Below are 17,463 nucleotides of genomic sequence, written 5' to 3'. Positions count from 1 at the left end.
AAACATGTTACATCCAGGTTCGTGTGTGGGTGTTTTGTGTGGACCTGGAGGAAATCAAAGTGCTTGAGCATGTCGGCCACTCTCTCTGCGTTTCGGCCCTCGTTAAGGAAATCCAGTTCCAGAGGCATGTTCCTCTTGGCCTCCTCCACCAGCCACATGAAAGCAAAGTCAGGGAAGAGCCAGTGAACTGCCTGCAATAGGAACTGCACACACACACACACACACACACACACACACACACACACATACAGAAGAGCCAGTGAACCGCTTGAAAGAGGAACTGCACGTACACATGAATGCACAGACACACACATACACACAAACACAGAGAAGAGCCAGTGAACCACCTGCAACAGGAACTGCACACAAACACACAGACACACAAATGCACACACGCACGCACAGACACATGCACGCACTCACACACACACACACACACACACACACACACACACATGGCGGTGCTAAACCAGAGGCGTCATGTATATGCATCACGGCTCCCTCCGGGCTCCGCGTGCCCACCTCCATCACAGCGATGTCCCTGGAGCTCTGCGCCTGGACTTTGGGATGCTGTACCTTGACGGCCACGACGCTGCCGTTGGCCAGGACGGCCCTGTGCACCTGCGCCAGAGAGGCGGCGCCCTCCGGCTCCTCCTGGAAGCTGACGAAGATCTGGCCCAGCTGTCGGAGAGGACAAGAGAGCGAGAGAGAGCAGAGGATGAGTGCGGCACGAGACGCCTGCTCTCGTTTATCGGAGAGGGTCGGAGGAACTCGGCGGAGAATATTAGAGCCACTGTCCCGGCACGGTTCATTAAAGTGATACCCATCTCCCTCACTCTGTCAGCTAGAGGTGGCTGGGAGTCACATGACTGGGCTTGGGGGAACCAGCTCGGTGCTGCTAGGCTGGGAGTATAAACCCCGGGTGGATATATAAACCCCGGGTGGATGTTCTTCAAATCCAAAATGTCTGGTTTAAACCTACTAGAAAGAAACTGTCCTGATGCACTGATTTGTAAAACTAGAGACATACAGGACACATTTCTCTCAATATGTGTAAACCTGTCTCTCTTACAGGACTGCCAGTATCCAAAATGGGCCAAATCACTCACTGACCAGTACAGCACTGGCAGCAGGAGCTAAAAAGCTGGGCACCGGTTCTATCCGTTAAGTGCGGCGAACAGACAGCCGTGTACGTGGAGTAAAGGAACTTCTGGCATCAGGAAGACAAGTCCGTTTCATTGGACCCATGCTGAAAAGAACGCGCTGACGCCACAGGGGCTGATGATGGACCTGCCAAGAGGAAGTGACACGTCTCCTACTCCCACATTTCTGCGCAAGGGGCGACCCAGAAATAAATCCACTAACAGTGAGCTGTGCCTCCTCCATTAGCACCGAGGTTCGCTGACGCAGCCAAGACACCATGGAGACACTACGATAGTTTAAAAAATGTAAAAATAATTTATATATATAAACCTCACTCAACACAAAATGTTGCAAAATCCTAGTTATTTACAAAATGAGTCACTTGGCTGGAGACCAAACACAGATCACCTTTAAATGGGTGTGAAAACTACTTAATGAAGGTCAAGTGACTCCATTTAGACTGTTCCATTTTTCTCCCACTGGGTAAACACACAGCTCTCGGGGAAATGCAAACAAACAAAACCAAACCAAACCACAGCAGAGTAATAAAAACAACATATGTAGACAAGCAGAGCGTTATGAAATCTCTTCTGACAGATCCAAGCGTGTAGGTCTCTGGTCGGGCTCATACCAGGGCTCACGTGCCTTATCGGACACAGAGCTGGGCTTTGCTGGGTGTCTTTGATGCAGCCCGTGGTGCTGCAGGCCATCTATCTGACACACCGGGGCAGCCCTGTGGGGAGAGCAGGAATCCGGCCCTTCAGCGCTTTAGTACCGGCGAGCCAGTAAGCTCGAGCGACAGGCAGCGAGAGTTTCACAAGGCCGGCTCGACGGGAACAACCCAGGACAGAGAGACACTGTTGCAGGGACGCGCCCCCTCGCACACACCTGGATGCTGTGTCGCTCTGGTTTACACCGACGAGGTACGACTGAGCAGCTGCCAGGCAGCGCTGGCTTCAGTTCGCGATACCGCAGAGTTGGGAGCGAAAGGGAAGAACCATGTCACCTTGAACACTGGAACAGAGGAGAGGCCCAGTGTGATGATTCATTTATGGGGTTTTACCAGTGCCTAGTTTGGCCATTTGCCATTACTCTCAGCTGAGCAGTATCAGCTTGTGTGTGTGTGTGTGTGTGTGTGTGTGTGTGTATGTTTTGTGTGTAAGAGAGAGAGAGAGAGACAGGGAGACCTAGCTTCCTGTCCATGTTGCCAGGTAAGCAGCTGGCTGGCGTAGGAGCAAGACCTCTCCTTCTTGCTCACGCAGTCACCTGTAGATGGGGAAACCCTCAGCCAGCCCACACAGTACTGGAGCAGGGAAGCACCACACACTAAAAGGAGCGATGCAGTAGCTTCCCAAAACCAGGTTTTGTGTTACGGCCTTTGCACACATCTCCAGTATATGTCCACATATCTCTAGGACATATTTACATCCACCAACTTGGTTTGGGTGGAGCAGACAGACTCTGACCCGCCCAGCTGATGCCGCAGGTGGCGCCCGTCCGCTCTCGGGGGTGCGCTCAGGAGTGGGGGAAGGCACACGGCCCATGTGGAGTCCTGTGTCGTACAGCTGGGCGCGAGGCTAGCCCCACGCGGTGTTGCGGTGTTACAGGCAGGATACTGGTTTTCCCACGTTGCCCAGGTCGAGCGCGTAATACTGATGGATTTAAAGGAAAGCTCAAATCAGACCATATGTTGTAACAACAAACGCTTAACGCACAGGGCTGAAAAGTGAGCTGTGGGACTGCGGCACACGCTGCACGAGCAGCCGCACTGCCCCACACGGAGTCTCCGCCGCCCCCCATGCGAGACTGGAGTAATGGAAGCAATTAGACAGCGAGGAGGTTAAGGAGGAGCCCCTGGAGAGCTGTAATCATTAGACAACCTGCTTCTGTGTCATCTGCAATATGTTCGTCCCGCGGAGAGAATAATACAACGACTGCTACTATAAGATCAAAGATGCTCGCAGGAATAATGACTGCTACAATTACAGCTACGGTCCCAGAGGAGCATTGCAGATCAGGTCAGAGCAACAACAACAACAACAAAAAAAGACAGACAGACAAAAAAAAAAAAGGACAAATGTGGACTCTCAGACTCTTCTGCCTCACAGTCTCGATGTCTTGTCCTACCTGCCTTTGTCAGTTTTGTTTGCCTGTGACATCTGTGCCGATGACCTGGCCTGACCCCTCTACAATGATCTGATCGTTTGAGCTGTGCCTGTTATTTTGTTTTCCTCCTCCTTTCACACGGGCTTATCTAAAGCCACAGACGACTGTAAAGAGCGATCATCCTGGCACCTGTGATGGCCTGATAACACGGGCTGAACTCTGACCCACTGCAGCTCGGGTGAACCCCACTGTAAACAACCTCAGATTCTCAGATGGGACAGGAGGGTCAAAGAGAGATTATCTCCTGAAGAAATGTCATCAGGGAAGGGGGGTTGTGATCAGAGGGATAAAGACAGACAGAAGCACTTGTTTCTTCAAGGAATGGTTCAGTAAAATTATATTTACACACAAGGTTCACTCAGATTAACCAGACCATCAAGTTTGCAAGGTGCCAGTATGGTGGTCAGTTCACCACCGTGCAGCTTTTCATTAGCTACGTTAGCTGTAGGGCTCCAGAGCAATAAATAAGGAAGCAGCTTTTGGACAACAGACATATTTTGGCGACTCGACTACATCTGAAGTGAATATACATTTGTATTTGTTCTTTTAAGAGCACTGCATGCCAAAATAATGCGATCAGAGGCAAAATCTTTCCGATAGCTGGCGGCGGTTTACGTGCTGCTGTTCCATGGTGAAGTGAGAATGTGCTGGAGGTTTCCTGATGGAGGCTTCAGGAGAGCTGAACATAGCCGAGGTGACGAGGACGGGCGGAACCCAGGCCATCCCTCTCGTGTCTCCTTGCTATGGTGGACATATCTCAGCAAACCCAGGCAGTCAGGGTGACGAATAGTGGACAATATTCCAGTATGTATCATTTCCTACTTAGCATAATACAGCAATAACTGTTTTGGTGCAGCTTCTGGGCCATAACTCTGCCGTCTCATAAAGACAATCATGATCTGATCACTGTGACCTAGGTCAACGTGAACTGCCCTGACACTGTATCGGATCACTGGAAGGGGCAGCGTTAAACCAGTTTATATTTATCCGATCCAAACTGTCACACTTTACTGATTAATAAAATATTCCTAAAGACAACTCTAATTATCCTGATAATTAATAGAACAGATACGTTTTTCACACCTTCCAGCCGACAACACCATGAGCCCCAAACAAATAAGTCACACAACTGTGGTAACATTTCTTCACATACACCCATATTTACAACTGCAACCGACAAAAACAACTTGAAGCAAAACAAAATCTCCAACTTACTCTCCATTACAGCGACAATGGCCAATCATCTGTGAGCTCATGCAATGATTGGCAGCAACTTTTACCCCCCCCCTCAAAAAAAAAAACCATAATGCACATTGTACTGCATCAGCTGTAAATGTAGCACGTTTGTAAATTCCATTTACTTCAAATGCTGTTTGTTAAATCTAGGGGCGTAAACACTGAAGGAGCTCGCCAAGGAATTCACGCGCACTGTATAGGCACCGCTCATTAACATTTTTATGGTAAAGTGAGTTTTCAATTACACTTTTCATGTCAGTCCTCTTATTCGCTATGTCAGTAAGATTTACTGTATCCTCTCTCCTTTAGAGATTAGCTACATTATCCTAATTAAAGGAAAACAACAATCTACCACCAACAAAATGCTGACATGCTTCTGCTCGATTTGAAATCCTTTTTGAATAAAAGCACAAGACAATAGCGCGCACACACGAACACGTTCCCATATGACAGTGGGGAAGACACTGCTTATTCCCACAGAATGTGAGGAAATCCAACGTGTGACACACGAAAGATTTATGATAACATCAGCCTTGCACCTGCTTTTTCTGAAACCTGAAAGGGAAAAGTATCCAGATGTTAGGCCTATTTATGAGATAGTAGAAGACTAATTAACCTGTTAGCTTACACCTCTAACTATAATATAGAATATATTAATATATAATATAATATAATATAATATCTTATTCCAATCATGTCCTTTCGTATAGTATTGTGATCGTGACATTTCTTGCTACAAATAAAAAATAAAATGCTCGTCAGACAAGGTATCTAAAGATTGGCTTGTACTATTTTGATGAAATTATGATGTTGGACAATATTTTGATTACATTTAGTGTAAAAAAATAGAATTTTTTTTTTTTAAAGCAGGTCTGCACACTGACTTGGAGTTGGAACGCCCCCTGCCCCCAGCACACCTACACCCACACCCACACCCCTCCACCTCTTTAGTTCGTCCTTTGAGTCTTATATCTGACCAAATACTTTGGTAGCATGAGCCCACTCATCTATATTTCTTTTACATTGGCAGGCTAACAGCGCAGTGCCAATAAAACGTTGCACGGTGCAGCCCTGTTATTAACCCTGCAAGACGGCCAGAGGACGGATAGACCTTTAAAAGCCTTCACGTAAGGAGTCACACTGACGCAGCCAATAGGCGTTTTTCACACTGTCTGCAAGGTGGGGCCTTAACAGCTTTGCTTTAAAACCTGGATGCAGGCCCGTCCGGGTAGATACCTCCCCCTCCCCCACCTCCGCACCTCCACCACCCAAGAGGGGAAAAAAACAAACCATAGAAGGCACTTTTAGATTCACCTCGCCGTCCGTGGCCCTTGGGTGAAATTACAGGGAAAGCAACAAAGACCACAAAGCGCTCTCCCATGCTGCGCTCCATCAGCGCTCAGCCTGCTGGAGACGGCCATGTCATTTTCTGCAGTGAAATGGCAGGATGTTTGGAGAGCTGAAGCCTGGCGGAGCCTCCACAGGGGTCAGGGAGGTCAACGAGGAGATACACCGTCCCTGCCCCTGAACATAGAACCTCCGTGTGGGGCTCAGTCGGCGCCCGCCATGTCAGATATGCTGTCTTGTATACGTAATCCAAAGAGTGATAATCCAAGAACATATCGATAAACTCGGAAATTCAGAAGTGTATATAGGAATCTAGAGAGCAATTATAATGTATTTATATTATATTTATATAATTATAATGTAAATGTACAGGTTGGATAAAAACAGGTTGGAAAGCCCAGTAGAGCAAAAAGGATTCAAGATAAATGGCGTGCAGTGTGGGTTTATGATATCCACGGTAGGATGATGGGTGGCTGAGCGGGAACCGAAGACATATTTGGTGCTTAGGAAGAAAAGATGCAGAGCAAAATGGATGGCCGTCCTCCAACCCAACACAAAGGATCCCTCGTTAAGTTAGAGCAGAGGCCACGCAAAACAACACCCCCGGCCATGACAACTATCCCAGTCATTGCCATCTGCTGTCCACGCATTCCAGACATGGAAAGATGGAATCCCGCAGGAGCGAGTATGCCGCCTTCGTATCCTTCTCCCCACCCGCCGCTCGCTCACTCTGCCTGGGGCGGTAGATGAAGCTTTTTTCAACTGCTTTTCGGAGAAGGCCGTCTTAAGAGGCGACTGCGAGGGAGCGCGGCCCACGAGCGGGGTGAAAGAGCAGTGATGGCCACACCTGCACTGACTTTACCAGCCACCGCATAGGACTCTAATCCCATTCAGCTAATTGCGCCATAATTACTGGCGATAAAAGACCATCGTGTAATCAAGGTCCCATAAGTGCTGCTCGCAGAGCAGCTACACAAAAGCCTTTTTTTTGCACCTCCCTTGCACCTCGTAAGTCTTTCCTCCGTTCCTTTCTATTATGGGGTGACAGAAACGTAACAAATTGTGACTGACTGCAAGGAGCGAACGTATCCACTTGGCGGTGGTCGGCTCCACACCCTCAACCCCCTTCCCCCCACCAGAAGAAAGTTTTCCGCAGGGAGGTGTTAGTCGTTCCGCAGCGGCACCTTGGGTACGGTGCGGGCGTGCCAGTAGCTGTGCCACAGGTTGGTCGATGCGTTTGACAGGCCTCTCCTTCACACATGGCCTCCCACAGTGGCTTCCCCAGCAAGGCCTTCATGGCTCCGCAGGGCATTCAGACCTTTACCTGCCGTGTGGGCTGCGGCTTTAACCCACACGGGCGGCGCCCGCCACCTGCCGAACACTTTTTTTTTGGCCGACTTTAGGCCTGCTGTGCAAAGACCTGTGGCAGTTCTAAGATTCGCAGTCCTAAACTGGGCTGCGCGTGCAATGCATGTGGTTTCGCCAGAGAGTTTTTTGGAAGAGAATGAACACGCGCTACCACTATGGCCAAGTAATTTGACAGAGAGGATTCCAAAGCGCGCGGGGAACGCCTGGATGGACAGAGCAGATCAGTTTCTGCCAGCCCCCAGGCTGGCCAAAGCCAACACCGATATGTTTTTTTTTGTTGTTGTTATTTTTTACATGGAACACTTACAAGAAAACATCATTTCATCTGCAATATTGAACAGGAAAATGAAATCAGGTGTCTGGCCCCAAAGCTATGGACTAATTTAACCTCACATAACTGCAGGAACGTTTAAGTGGCACTTCGTCAGAGGGGTAGGAATTTGTGGCCCCTCCATGAGGTGTTACACCGCGGCAGACTTCCGGGCCGCCGTTTAGACAAGCAGAAGCGTTAGCAAAATGTTTCACTGGCCCTCTGAACCCCCGTCCTCTGCTGATGGGCTATCACGCGGATCGGCCCTGGCAGCTTAACGCACGCGCCTGCTTTGAAAAGTAATTTGTGTACGGCTTAACCTTGCCCTGTTGTTCCCACCTCCAGTTGGCCTGACTGCATTCCCCGGGACCCCATAGGGATTTGCATGAAGTTGACGTGCTGCTGGCGCTCACTGTGATGACGATGGACGGCACGAGAGAAAACCGGCACGTCTCACAAGGTGTCACGTCTTGCTTTCCCTTGCTTTCCCCCCCACACACCAAAGCTTAAACGCTTTTTTTAAAAGCAAATTTTTGTTCTCCTTTTCTTTTCACAGCATATGCGTTCTTTGTGTTTTCCATTTGTTGAAACTGCAAAAACATGAAGGCCTCTTTGCTCCCGGACGCACGAGCTGCGGCACGGCTGGGGCTGAAGAAAAAGCAAACAGAGAGCATGGTACGCGCGCCGCCTCGGTTCTAATTTAGTGAAAGGGTGAGGCGAGCAGCACGGGAACACCCTGCTAGAGCTCTTCCAGGGAATCGCTTCTGCGGCATATGAGAGGTGTGAGCTCGCCTCTGAAAAATGGTGAGGCCTTAATAGGAAGCTCTAAGTAGCTCTTACACACCGCTTCTGATAGCACATCTATCAGAGCCAGGGGTCTGGGAGAAAGCCATTACAAAAAGTAATAAAAAGGAACGTGGAGGGGACAAAAGGAGTCAAATACTGACGTTTCCATTTTCCCCTCTCCCCAAGACTGAAAATGTTTGTTCACAGTTCAAAAAACATACACGGTTCTCATGCACATAAAAAGGCACAAATGCACACACATGCCCAAAAACATGCATGCGCGCACACTTCACACACACACACACACACACACACACACACACACCGGCGGACAGAGAGCCGATAGGAAGTTCAACTTTAAATTAGTATTTGGAATGATGCAGTCACCAGCGTAAGCTAAAAGCAGAAATGGAATGCAAATAAGCAATCCAGAGCCGACTCCAATCAGCATGGGTATAGCCACTGTAAACACACATGTGGAACATCCTCATTTACCATTCAAGGAGTTTCGAGTTTAATCTAGCCGCGCATTCGGGAAGATGTTTGTCATCAGCAAGATGCCCATTTTGGCGGCGCCCGCTGCCATTTCGGCGTGGCGTTCGGGAATAATAAGGAGTTTTCTAACCAGCCCAGCACAAAGACGCGTGAGGTAATGTGTAATCAGGAGCGATCAGATCTTTGCGTGGACGAACTCTGCAGCGGTGCCGCTGGTGGTGTTTGTGGGGGGGGAACTGACACGCCGCTGCCGTATTTCAAAGGTGTAATTAAAACACGCAGTAATCACGCCAAACACATGCCCCGCCTCCTGCACGGACACCTCCGATTGTGCTTTGTTAGCAGCGCCAGCTGTTCTGCGGGGAGTACAAAGGGAGGACGGAGCGAGCGAGCGTGAACAGGTCGTTTGATCCTGAGAAGTCGCCAGGGCCTCGTCGGAGCCTTGTTAAGTGAGGAACGTACAGCTGCTTTAACCAGTCAGACACATGAAGCAGGCAGACGGGCACCTAATGGCACGTTAACAGGACGCATGCGCTTTGGCGACTCTCCACCACTCACAAGGCGAAGCGACACTCTTCTCCCAAAGCAGAAAAACAATCCTTGAGAAACCAGGAAATAATGAGTTATTTTACCTTATCTGCTAAAGCGATTTTCAGAGGGAACAGAAGCGCCACCTCTCCGGTGATCTCCTTTTGTCCAGGCACAGTTCTGCAGGTTCCCCCGAGCCTCCTGGGACTTATAAATAATACCAGCCGAACCAAGGAACAAAGCTTCAGCCTCTGAGAGATGAATGCTCTCAACACACTCACTCTACAACTGCCCACTACCATTTCACTATCTCTAGTTTGCACAAAAAGGTTGTTTTTACTTTGCGCTCCTATACATTCCACTCTATGGAGCAGGACATGATAACGAAGTGGCATCAAATACAGTATAAATCAGGAGGAGGCCACTAACCTTTATGGGGACGTAAGTGTAAATCCTCTGACACCTACACTGAACGGCCACTTCATTAGAGACGCCGATCTAGTAGCATGTTGGACCTCCTCAGGCCTCTAGAAGCGCAGCAATTCATCATGGCATGGATGCCACTAGGTGTCGAAATGGTTCTGCAGGAATCGTTCTTGCAGTTGCCGCCAATTAGACAGTGACACTTGCATGCTCTGGACAGCCCATTCTATCTTATCCCAGAGATTGACAGGATTAAGATCTAGGGACCGGTGAAGGCCAAGGAAACAAGGAAAACTCACCGTCATGTTCCTGGAACTGATTCGTGACTACATGACCTTTGCGGCATGGCGCGCTGTCCTGCCGAAATTGTCTGTCTGCCATAGGGTAAACAGCTGCTCTGAAGGGGTGAACTTGGCCACTGTGATTAGTTAAGCCCTACTGTCCAAGTGTCTATCCGCAGGTATCAGAAGACGTAGGGTGTGTCAAGAAAATGTTCCCCACACCATTAGTCCACCTCCACCAACCTGAAACTTTGACCCCTAACAGGAAAGACTCAGATTCATGCCACTTGTGGCAAATTCTGGCCCTCCCATCAACCAGGTGCAACAGAAACCTGGAATCATCTGACCAGGTGATGTTTTTCCACTGCTCAGTGATGCAGTTTTTGCGCTCTTCTGCCCACTGTAGTCTTGCCTTTCGTTTTTCCCGTAGACAGCGATGGCACTCAAACTGGTCGTCTGCGATGAACTGTGCATTCGGACATGTTAGCTGCAGCACTGGTGTTGGATTTGGATGCAATCTGCTTGACTGTGTGCTACTTGATGGCCAGAACAAGTCTTCTCCTCTGACCCCTTACGTCAACGAGTTGTTTACGTCCACAGGATCCCCTTCCGCTGGATGTTTTTCCTCAGTCACACCAGTCTTGGTGAACTCTCAACACCGTTGCATGAGACAACCCCACAAGGCTGACATGCCTCATTCGAAGTTGTTCGAATCACTCGATTTTCCCATTCTAATGCAGATTCACGCCGAAATCCATCCACAAAAAACTTTCTCTCCTGATTTTATGCTGCACTCCAGGGTCACATGTATAATTTCCATGCAGGGAAGCTCCAATCAGCAAAGGGCAGGTGGATTAGTACACCAAGTTATAGCATAACCTCATCTTCAGCTCGATCACAGCTCTAGCCTTCAAAGCATATGATTCTTTCTGGCCTCCAGTGAAGCAGCCCGGCTTGCACCAGTGGTCTCTCCCAGCACCGGGGGGGGGTCAGATTAGCGAGCCTAAATAAGAAGCCAGGGAGAGCTGAGGGCGGCGGAGGCCCCCGTGGGGGAGAGAGGACGCGGAAGGAGCTTTGTTTGACCTCTGTGTGTGCAGCAGGGAAGAGCGCAGAGAGAGACACAAGGGTTTGTTTAGGATGTCAGCCGTGCTGGGCTCGACGGCGAGACGAGTTGCGGAACCGCACAGGGTGAATAAGGAAGCAGACACAGCTGGGCCGCTTCTAATCAGAGAGCGCGGAGGGGAGGCAGAGTCACACTTTAAAGATTTAACAGCATCTTTTTTACCACGTGAAGCAAGCGAGCCACATTGAGGGCTCCATTCATTTAGCAGGGAGCAAAAGGGGAGGGACGCATCTGCCCCCGCCGTCCTTTTTCATGTCACCTGTCTCGCCTTTTTCGTCCCTGACAGGGCGCTGATTAAGAAGAGACACGGCCCTGAGTGGTGGCTGATTATGCCTTCCGGGTGGATCAATCTCGCCTTCAACTTTCTTTATATCCGGGAGTTGGTGAAGAGGTCGGGTGTGCACCAAACTCCACAGCTGCAAACATTCAAGACAAGTCTCTGAGTCAAGGGACACGGGGCGACAAGGCTGGCCGAAGACGAGAGAACTGCAGCATGACAGGAGAACACCAGCTGAACAGCCAGCAGAACACCTTCTGTGTAAGTCTCTTGATTAATGATACAAGAATTCATTTTTCTATGAACACTGCCAATACTGCTCATACATGAGAAATATTGGTAGTATCAGTGTTCAAGAACTAATTATGTATATAGACAACAGTACCTACAGTAATGCAAAAAAAAAAAAAAAAAAAATGTAGGCCTAAGACAATAAACACTTATTCATTCAAGTAAATGCTGGTTTTCACTGATGATATAACATTTAACACATATATAACACAATGCATATATATCAAAATATACATTTTGCAGTCTGTCTGAGGTTTCTATTTCGGTGCACAGGAAAAATACTGTGACTGAAGGCGTGATTAAATTAACAATTTAACATTAACAATTAACTGCATTCTAAACAATGAACGTTTCTCTTGAGGTTCAAGTCAAGCACATTTTTATTAGAAAGTTCATTGGAGAGTATATTTCATTCCCAAATCATCAAAGTGTTTGGATTTGTTAGTTAGAAAAAAGCTTCATTACAAGAAAGGCCAGAGCGGACTCCACATGCTTTGGAATACAGGGTGTAGACTTCTTCATTCTCTCTATGACTCTGTGGTGGCATCAGCCATCTTTTATGGAACTACTTGCTGGGGCAGTGGTATCACTACAGCGGACCAGAAGAAACTGGGAAAACTTCTCATGTAGGCCAGTTCTGTCCTGGGCTGTGCACTAGACTCAGTGGAGTCCACACCCAGCTGGGATGAGGAGGATGCTGTCCAAGCTGGCATCCTTAATGGAGAACATCACCCACCCAGTACAGGATCCCGCCCACTACGGTTCCTTCAGTGATGGTCTCCCCCACCTGTGGCGTGTGAAGGAGAAATACTGCAGCTCCTTCCTCCGAACTGCTGTTAGGCTCTACGACCGGCACCACCCCAAACACAGCGTCACACATTCTACATTATAACTAATACAATAAGGACCCACACCTCACTTCACCCAATGCCACTCTTCTTAATGTGCAACCTTTGCCCTGTACCTCATCACCTGTATAACACTGTCAATATCGGCATTTCTATAAATGCTGCCATTGAATATCTTAAATAGTGCAATAACACTTGTGTATAATTTTGCTCTATTTTATTTTTGATAATAGATGCTTATCTCATATATTATCTGACTTTATTTGATTATATAGGTCATTTGATATGTTGTACCCTTTGCACCTTTCTATGTAAAGCCTGCTCTTATTATTTGTCTTGAATTCAGATGCTGTAGCAACATGAACCTCCTCAGGACGGATAATAAAAGGCTATCTTATCTTATCTCATCTCTGCACGGGCCTTTCAGGAAGCCACAAAACCCGGAGCAAGAGGACTGAGTTTTGGAGATGTGCAGAAACATTCAAATGTTCTAATATGGGCCCGGATCCGATGGCTGCAACCTCTGTATGGAAGCCAATGGTGGTACACGACTCTCAACAGTCATCTCATTCAGGGCAGCATTCACAAGAAAGAGAAGTGCAATCACTTCTAACCATGCTATGGTCCCATTCAGAATAGTGCCAATATATAGAGTGGATGAATAGCTTGTTAATGGAGCGGATATTCATACTGAAGAGATGCAGAGATAACATTCGGCTCTGGGGGATATGAGAAAGAAATTCTGGAGAGTGAGATAGTGGTGTGTTTATGGTAATATTCTAATCTCTTATCATGCTATAGATGAGAAACCCAAAGGGTATTTATCTCCTTTTGAACTGACACACCACTGCTTTATTCCTTTTTATCACCATTTTTGAGAACCTTCCACCCATCTTTGTGTCATCGCATCTAAAAGCAACAAGAGTTTATGATTCCTTTATGATTTGGCAGTGAATGGTTTCTGCTTTGCTTCTTTAAAACTTCGGTCGGCGAAATAAACTTCTGTTTGCAGTTTGTTAAACCCACGGCTTACTCTGTAACTACCCCAAACGCCTTCTCATGCTACGGCTCAAAACATATGCTGTGAATTGTCGTGTGCTCCAGTTGTGCGCGCTGTGAACGCAACTGCTGTCATGGAACATTAAAATGTGCAGGCCTAAACAGCGCATTGGGGTAACACCTTCAGGGGTGTTTTTAAGGAGCAAAGCGCCATAATTTGTCACGTACAAGCGCGGCCTGCAGGTGTGGGGTTTGGTGGAGGAGTTTTCACTGATACGATCGCCTACCCTGCTGTCCTCTGGGCTCCTGTCAGTATAGCAGCTATATTAAGGAATCGAGTGCTTCCCTCTGAAATGAGTGATCACGGTTGGTGTTCACAGCTCAACTGCAGCATGTGGTATAAGCATGCCTGCATTTAGCTGTCTTTATAGTAAACAAACACTTTTACCGTAATGTTTACTGCTTACTGCAGCTTGGCCAATATGGTCATAAATAACAAGCCATAAATCAACCCCAAACCTTCCAAGAGTACAAATAAACTTCAAAAAAACTTAACAATACACATTGTACATCACATATTTATTCTGTACATCCCTTATTGTCAAATGCTGTGTTCGCAAACCACTCGCTTAAAATCTATGGACCAGACAAGAACTTGGTGCATGGCAAAGAACAAAAGTTCTTTTTTCTGTTTTGTCTGTTTTGTGTTCTGCTTTCTCGTGAGTTAAGTAAGCCTTACGGAAGCATCTTTTAGCGCGCTGTGCAGCACACTGCGCGGTGCAGTGGACGGCATTCTCGGCTCAGATCTGAGCAGACAGATTGCCGAGGCTCCGGCCAGCACTGCAGCGCCCCACCATCACGCAGCTCCTCTAGAAAAGCAAACTGTGAGGCTGGTCCCTTTCCGAGGACAAACTCCGGATTCGCTCAAGAACATAAAGAGGCTTTTATTTTAAAAGCCCAGCTAAGGACAAGAATTCAATGATTCAACGATCTTGTGCTGTTCCCAAACAGAGGAACACTGAAGGCACTTCTCTAGTAAGGAGGGCTCTCCTCAAGAGCTGGCACAACATTATCCTTCAAGGGTTCGCTATCTGGCTATCTGAGCCAGTGGTAGTAATGAACACTTTTTAATTGGAAAGGTACAAGAACCCCCACCTGCGTTGCGATGGCAGGACCTCAGAGGGTATGTGCCCAGGGAGCTACGGACCTTCTTCACCTTTCTATTTGTTTTAACATCACTGCAGGTTTTGAGCACTGACATATAATTATCACAGCTGTGATAAACAATAAATACAGTATTTAAACACAGGCACTCTCTTAGTGACAGGCGGCTTCCTCATCGCTGGACTGCTACTCCTAAAAGCATGCACTTGGGAAGAGAGTGGAGACTGGCTCTGATACAGTGAGCTCAGTGCAGTGGTCCTGGGGGTGGGGTGGGGTGGGGTGGGGTGGGGGGCCATATGGGAACAGGAAGAACAGGGACAGCCTGCCCTCTGGGTATGTGTCACACGACTCAGGAAGCCTCCTCAAAGCCATGAGGTCGAATGCAGTACAGTTGCCAGAGCATTGGACATGCTCCGTTACTACCATAAACCAATGGCCTAAAAAAAATAAATAATCCCTGCTTCTTACCTGTGTAAAATGCGCTGAAGGTTCTTTTTGCATTTTGGAATCCAGACAGCAGCTAAGGGGTTATTGTTTGGGTTTGTACACAAAATCAATCACATCGATGATAGCAAACCATCCAATATGGCTCCAGCAGTTCCAGGGTGCATTCTCAAAGTTAAGAGACAACGGGGCCTCATTTATCAAGCATGCACGATCAGATATGATGGTGCAAATTGCAATTTCACAAGGTGATTTATGGCTCACCCCAGAGTTGCCAAGTTGGAGACGGGTTTTTCAAATATCACATGATATTTAGGGACATGTCTGATGTCCTTATTTTGTGTGTATGTGGTGTCTGTGTGTGTGTGTGTTTCCAGGAGAGTGGGCTGATCTCAGAACCCACAATCACACACTACTCAAATCTGTTGATATTCAAGTAGCTACTCAGAACCCACCTCAGTAATTCCATCTTTCCACAGTACAGAAACTTTTTTTCCATTTCCACTAGCAAGTACCTACTGGTACATTTGTCAGAGATTTCCTTTAGGTCATACGTATTTGATATGTAAGCTCATGCTGGCTTCTATGTGTGCTTTACGTCAAAGCCCAGTCACCAATAACCAATGACCTCACCGGATCCCATTCTAACGGCTCTGTCGAGGTCATGGGGCGAGTCTGGGCTCGGTCATCCGCTCTAAAGCCAGCGCAGAATCTGGGAACACGCCCCGTGTTTACTTCACACCCTGTCTTGGCACGCGGACGGGAGACAGTACAGTAACAGACCGTATGCCTCCGGAGACGAGTGTGTCTTTGAGAATGACGGAGAGAGACAGAGAGAGAGAGAGAGAAAGAGAAAGAGAGACGGAAAGACAGAGAGAGACAGAGAGAACAGAGTAGGAACAAAAAGAGAGAGAGAGATTAATCACAGCTGACACCACACTTAATGCATCAGTCTGGTCCTGCTACTGAAACTGCACTGTCAAAGCTGGAGCAGTGTGCCGCCAAACATACACCCCCCGAACGCGCGCATTCCGCACATCATTAGGGAAATGATGCACATTTACATGCTCAGCTGGCTGCGGTGTAATTGAAAATGCGGCGGCGGCGGCGTCTGCCTGCGGCCCCGCCCCTCTCCCCCTGCATCCCTCCTTTGCGTAACCAGGCGCACGCTCTGCCGGCTGCTGCTAGGCTGACACTCGTCTGCCATCTGTTGTTTGCTGGTCTCCGGGAACGCACCCCTGCTTTACGAGTACTGCCTCGTGTCTAGCAGGTGCCCCGGAGAGCCCATGGCTCGGAGAGCGCCCCCCGCGGGGGGCAGGAGAGGAGGCAGGGGCTCGCAGCCCGGCTGGCGGTGAACAGACTAGGGAGGGTAATGGTGGCACAAATGAGGATGCATAAGAGCACCGTCACCGACACCGCACACACACACACACACACACACACACACACACACTCTGCAGCAGTGCTTGGCTCACTCGCGTACCATCCATCAGATGTGCCTCGCAGGACACACCATCCCACTGCCACGGTACAGAGTTATGAAAATGAGTCCTTATCTCTCTTTATCGCTACTTCTTGAAAGAACAAAACCATTTACTCCGATACGCTTGGACCTAATATGGGAAAATGATTCTTTGTTGGTAAAACCGTGTGATGCACTCGGCTGCCCTTTCTCAAGGGCACCACAGCCAACTTTAAGGAGTCAGAAGGAACTTGGAAGGTTTATTTTTCCTCTTAGAAAAGAAAAAAAACCAAGAAAAAACAGTATTAAAGAAGTCAGTGATGGGTTCTACGTGGAAGGTTAAGTGAGTGTTAGTGTCTGATCCACCTGCTCAGAAGGCAGCTCAGCTGCTGTGATGGGACCGGGGTCCTTCCGTCATTACACATCTTACTGTGCCCTGTGCTGCAAAGACGGGAGGTGGAGAGCGAAAAAAACAGCTTATAGCACAAAAAACGGAAAGCCTTTACTAAACCAAGATTAACAGAAAACAAAGTGAGACCTTTAGCATAAAGGAAATTCATGAAACGCTGCAGTATCGTGAGGCACCGTGGCAAATACCTTACACCCAACAGTCCATATTGTTCTGCGTCTCTGACCACTGGGAGACCCATGAGGGACTGGCGGGAGAGATAGTACACTTACGGAAGTTCCTCTCACTGTCTCAGAAAAGGTTAATTAAGTCTCTTTTAGCTAATGGATGAAAGGGACTTTGTCTGATTAACCCAAACATTTA

The 17,463-nt window shown here is 48.0% G+C and overlaps 1 protein-coding gene across 5 annotated transcripts in view; it reads right to left on the bottom strand.

Annotated features, from left to right (window-relative positions):
- The window catches only part of adck1 (aarF domain containing kinase 1), an 88,319-nt gene that overhangs the window by 37,306 nt on the left and 33,550 nt on the right, over positions 1–17,463 (bottom strand). For 4 of the 5 annotated variants that reach the window (XR_014125635.1, XR_014125634.1, XM_027013941.3 and 1 more), the window contains exons 5-6: positions 523–681; positions 45–203 (exon numbers count right to left, since the gene is read on the bottom strand). Coding sequence is in view for 3 of the 5 variants with exons in the window: in XM_027013941.3 (XP_026869742.2) it covers positions 45–203; positions 523–681 (318 nt within the window). In the remaining 2 variants the exon portion in view is untranslated. The remainder of the gene's footprint in view (positions 1–44; positions 204–522; positions 682–17,463) is intronic. The other variant, XM_081721990.1, reaches the window with a different exon arrangement.

This window comes from Electrophorus electricus, chromosome 10 (genome assembly GCF_041902795.1).
Source record: "Electrophorus electricus isolate QZ-2024a chromosome 10, ASM4190279v1, whole genome shotgun sequence".
Lineage (NCBI taxonomy): Eukaryota > Metazoa > Chordata > Actinopteri > Gymnotiformes > Gymnotidae > Electrophorus > Electrophorus electricus.
Note: the sequence above shows the minus strand (reverse complement) of the source record. Positions and strands in the feature narration are given on the sequence as shown.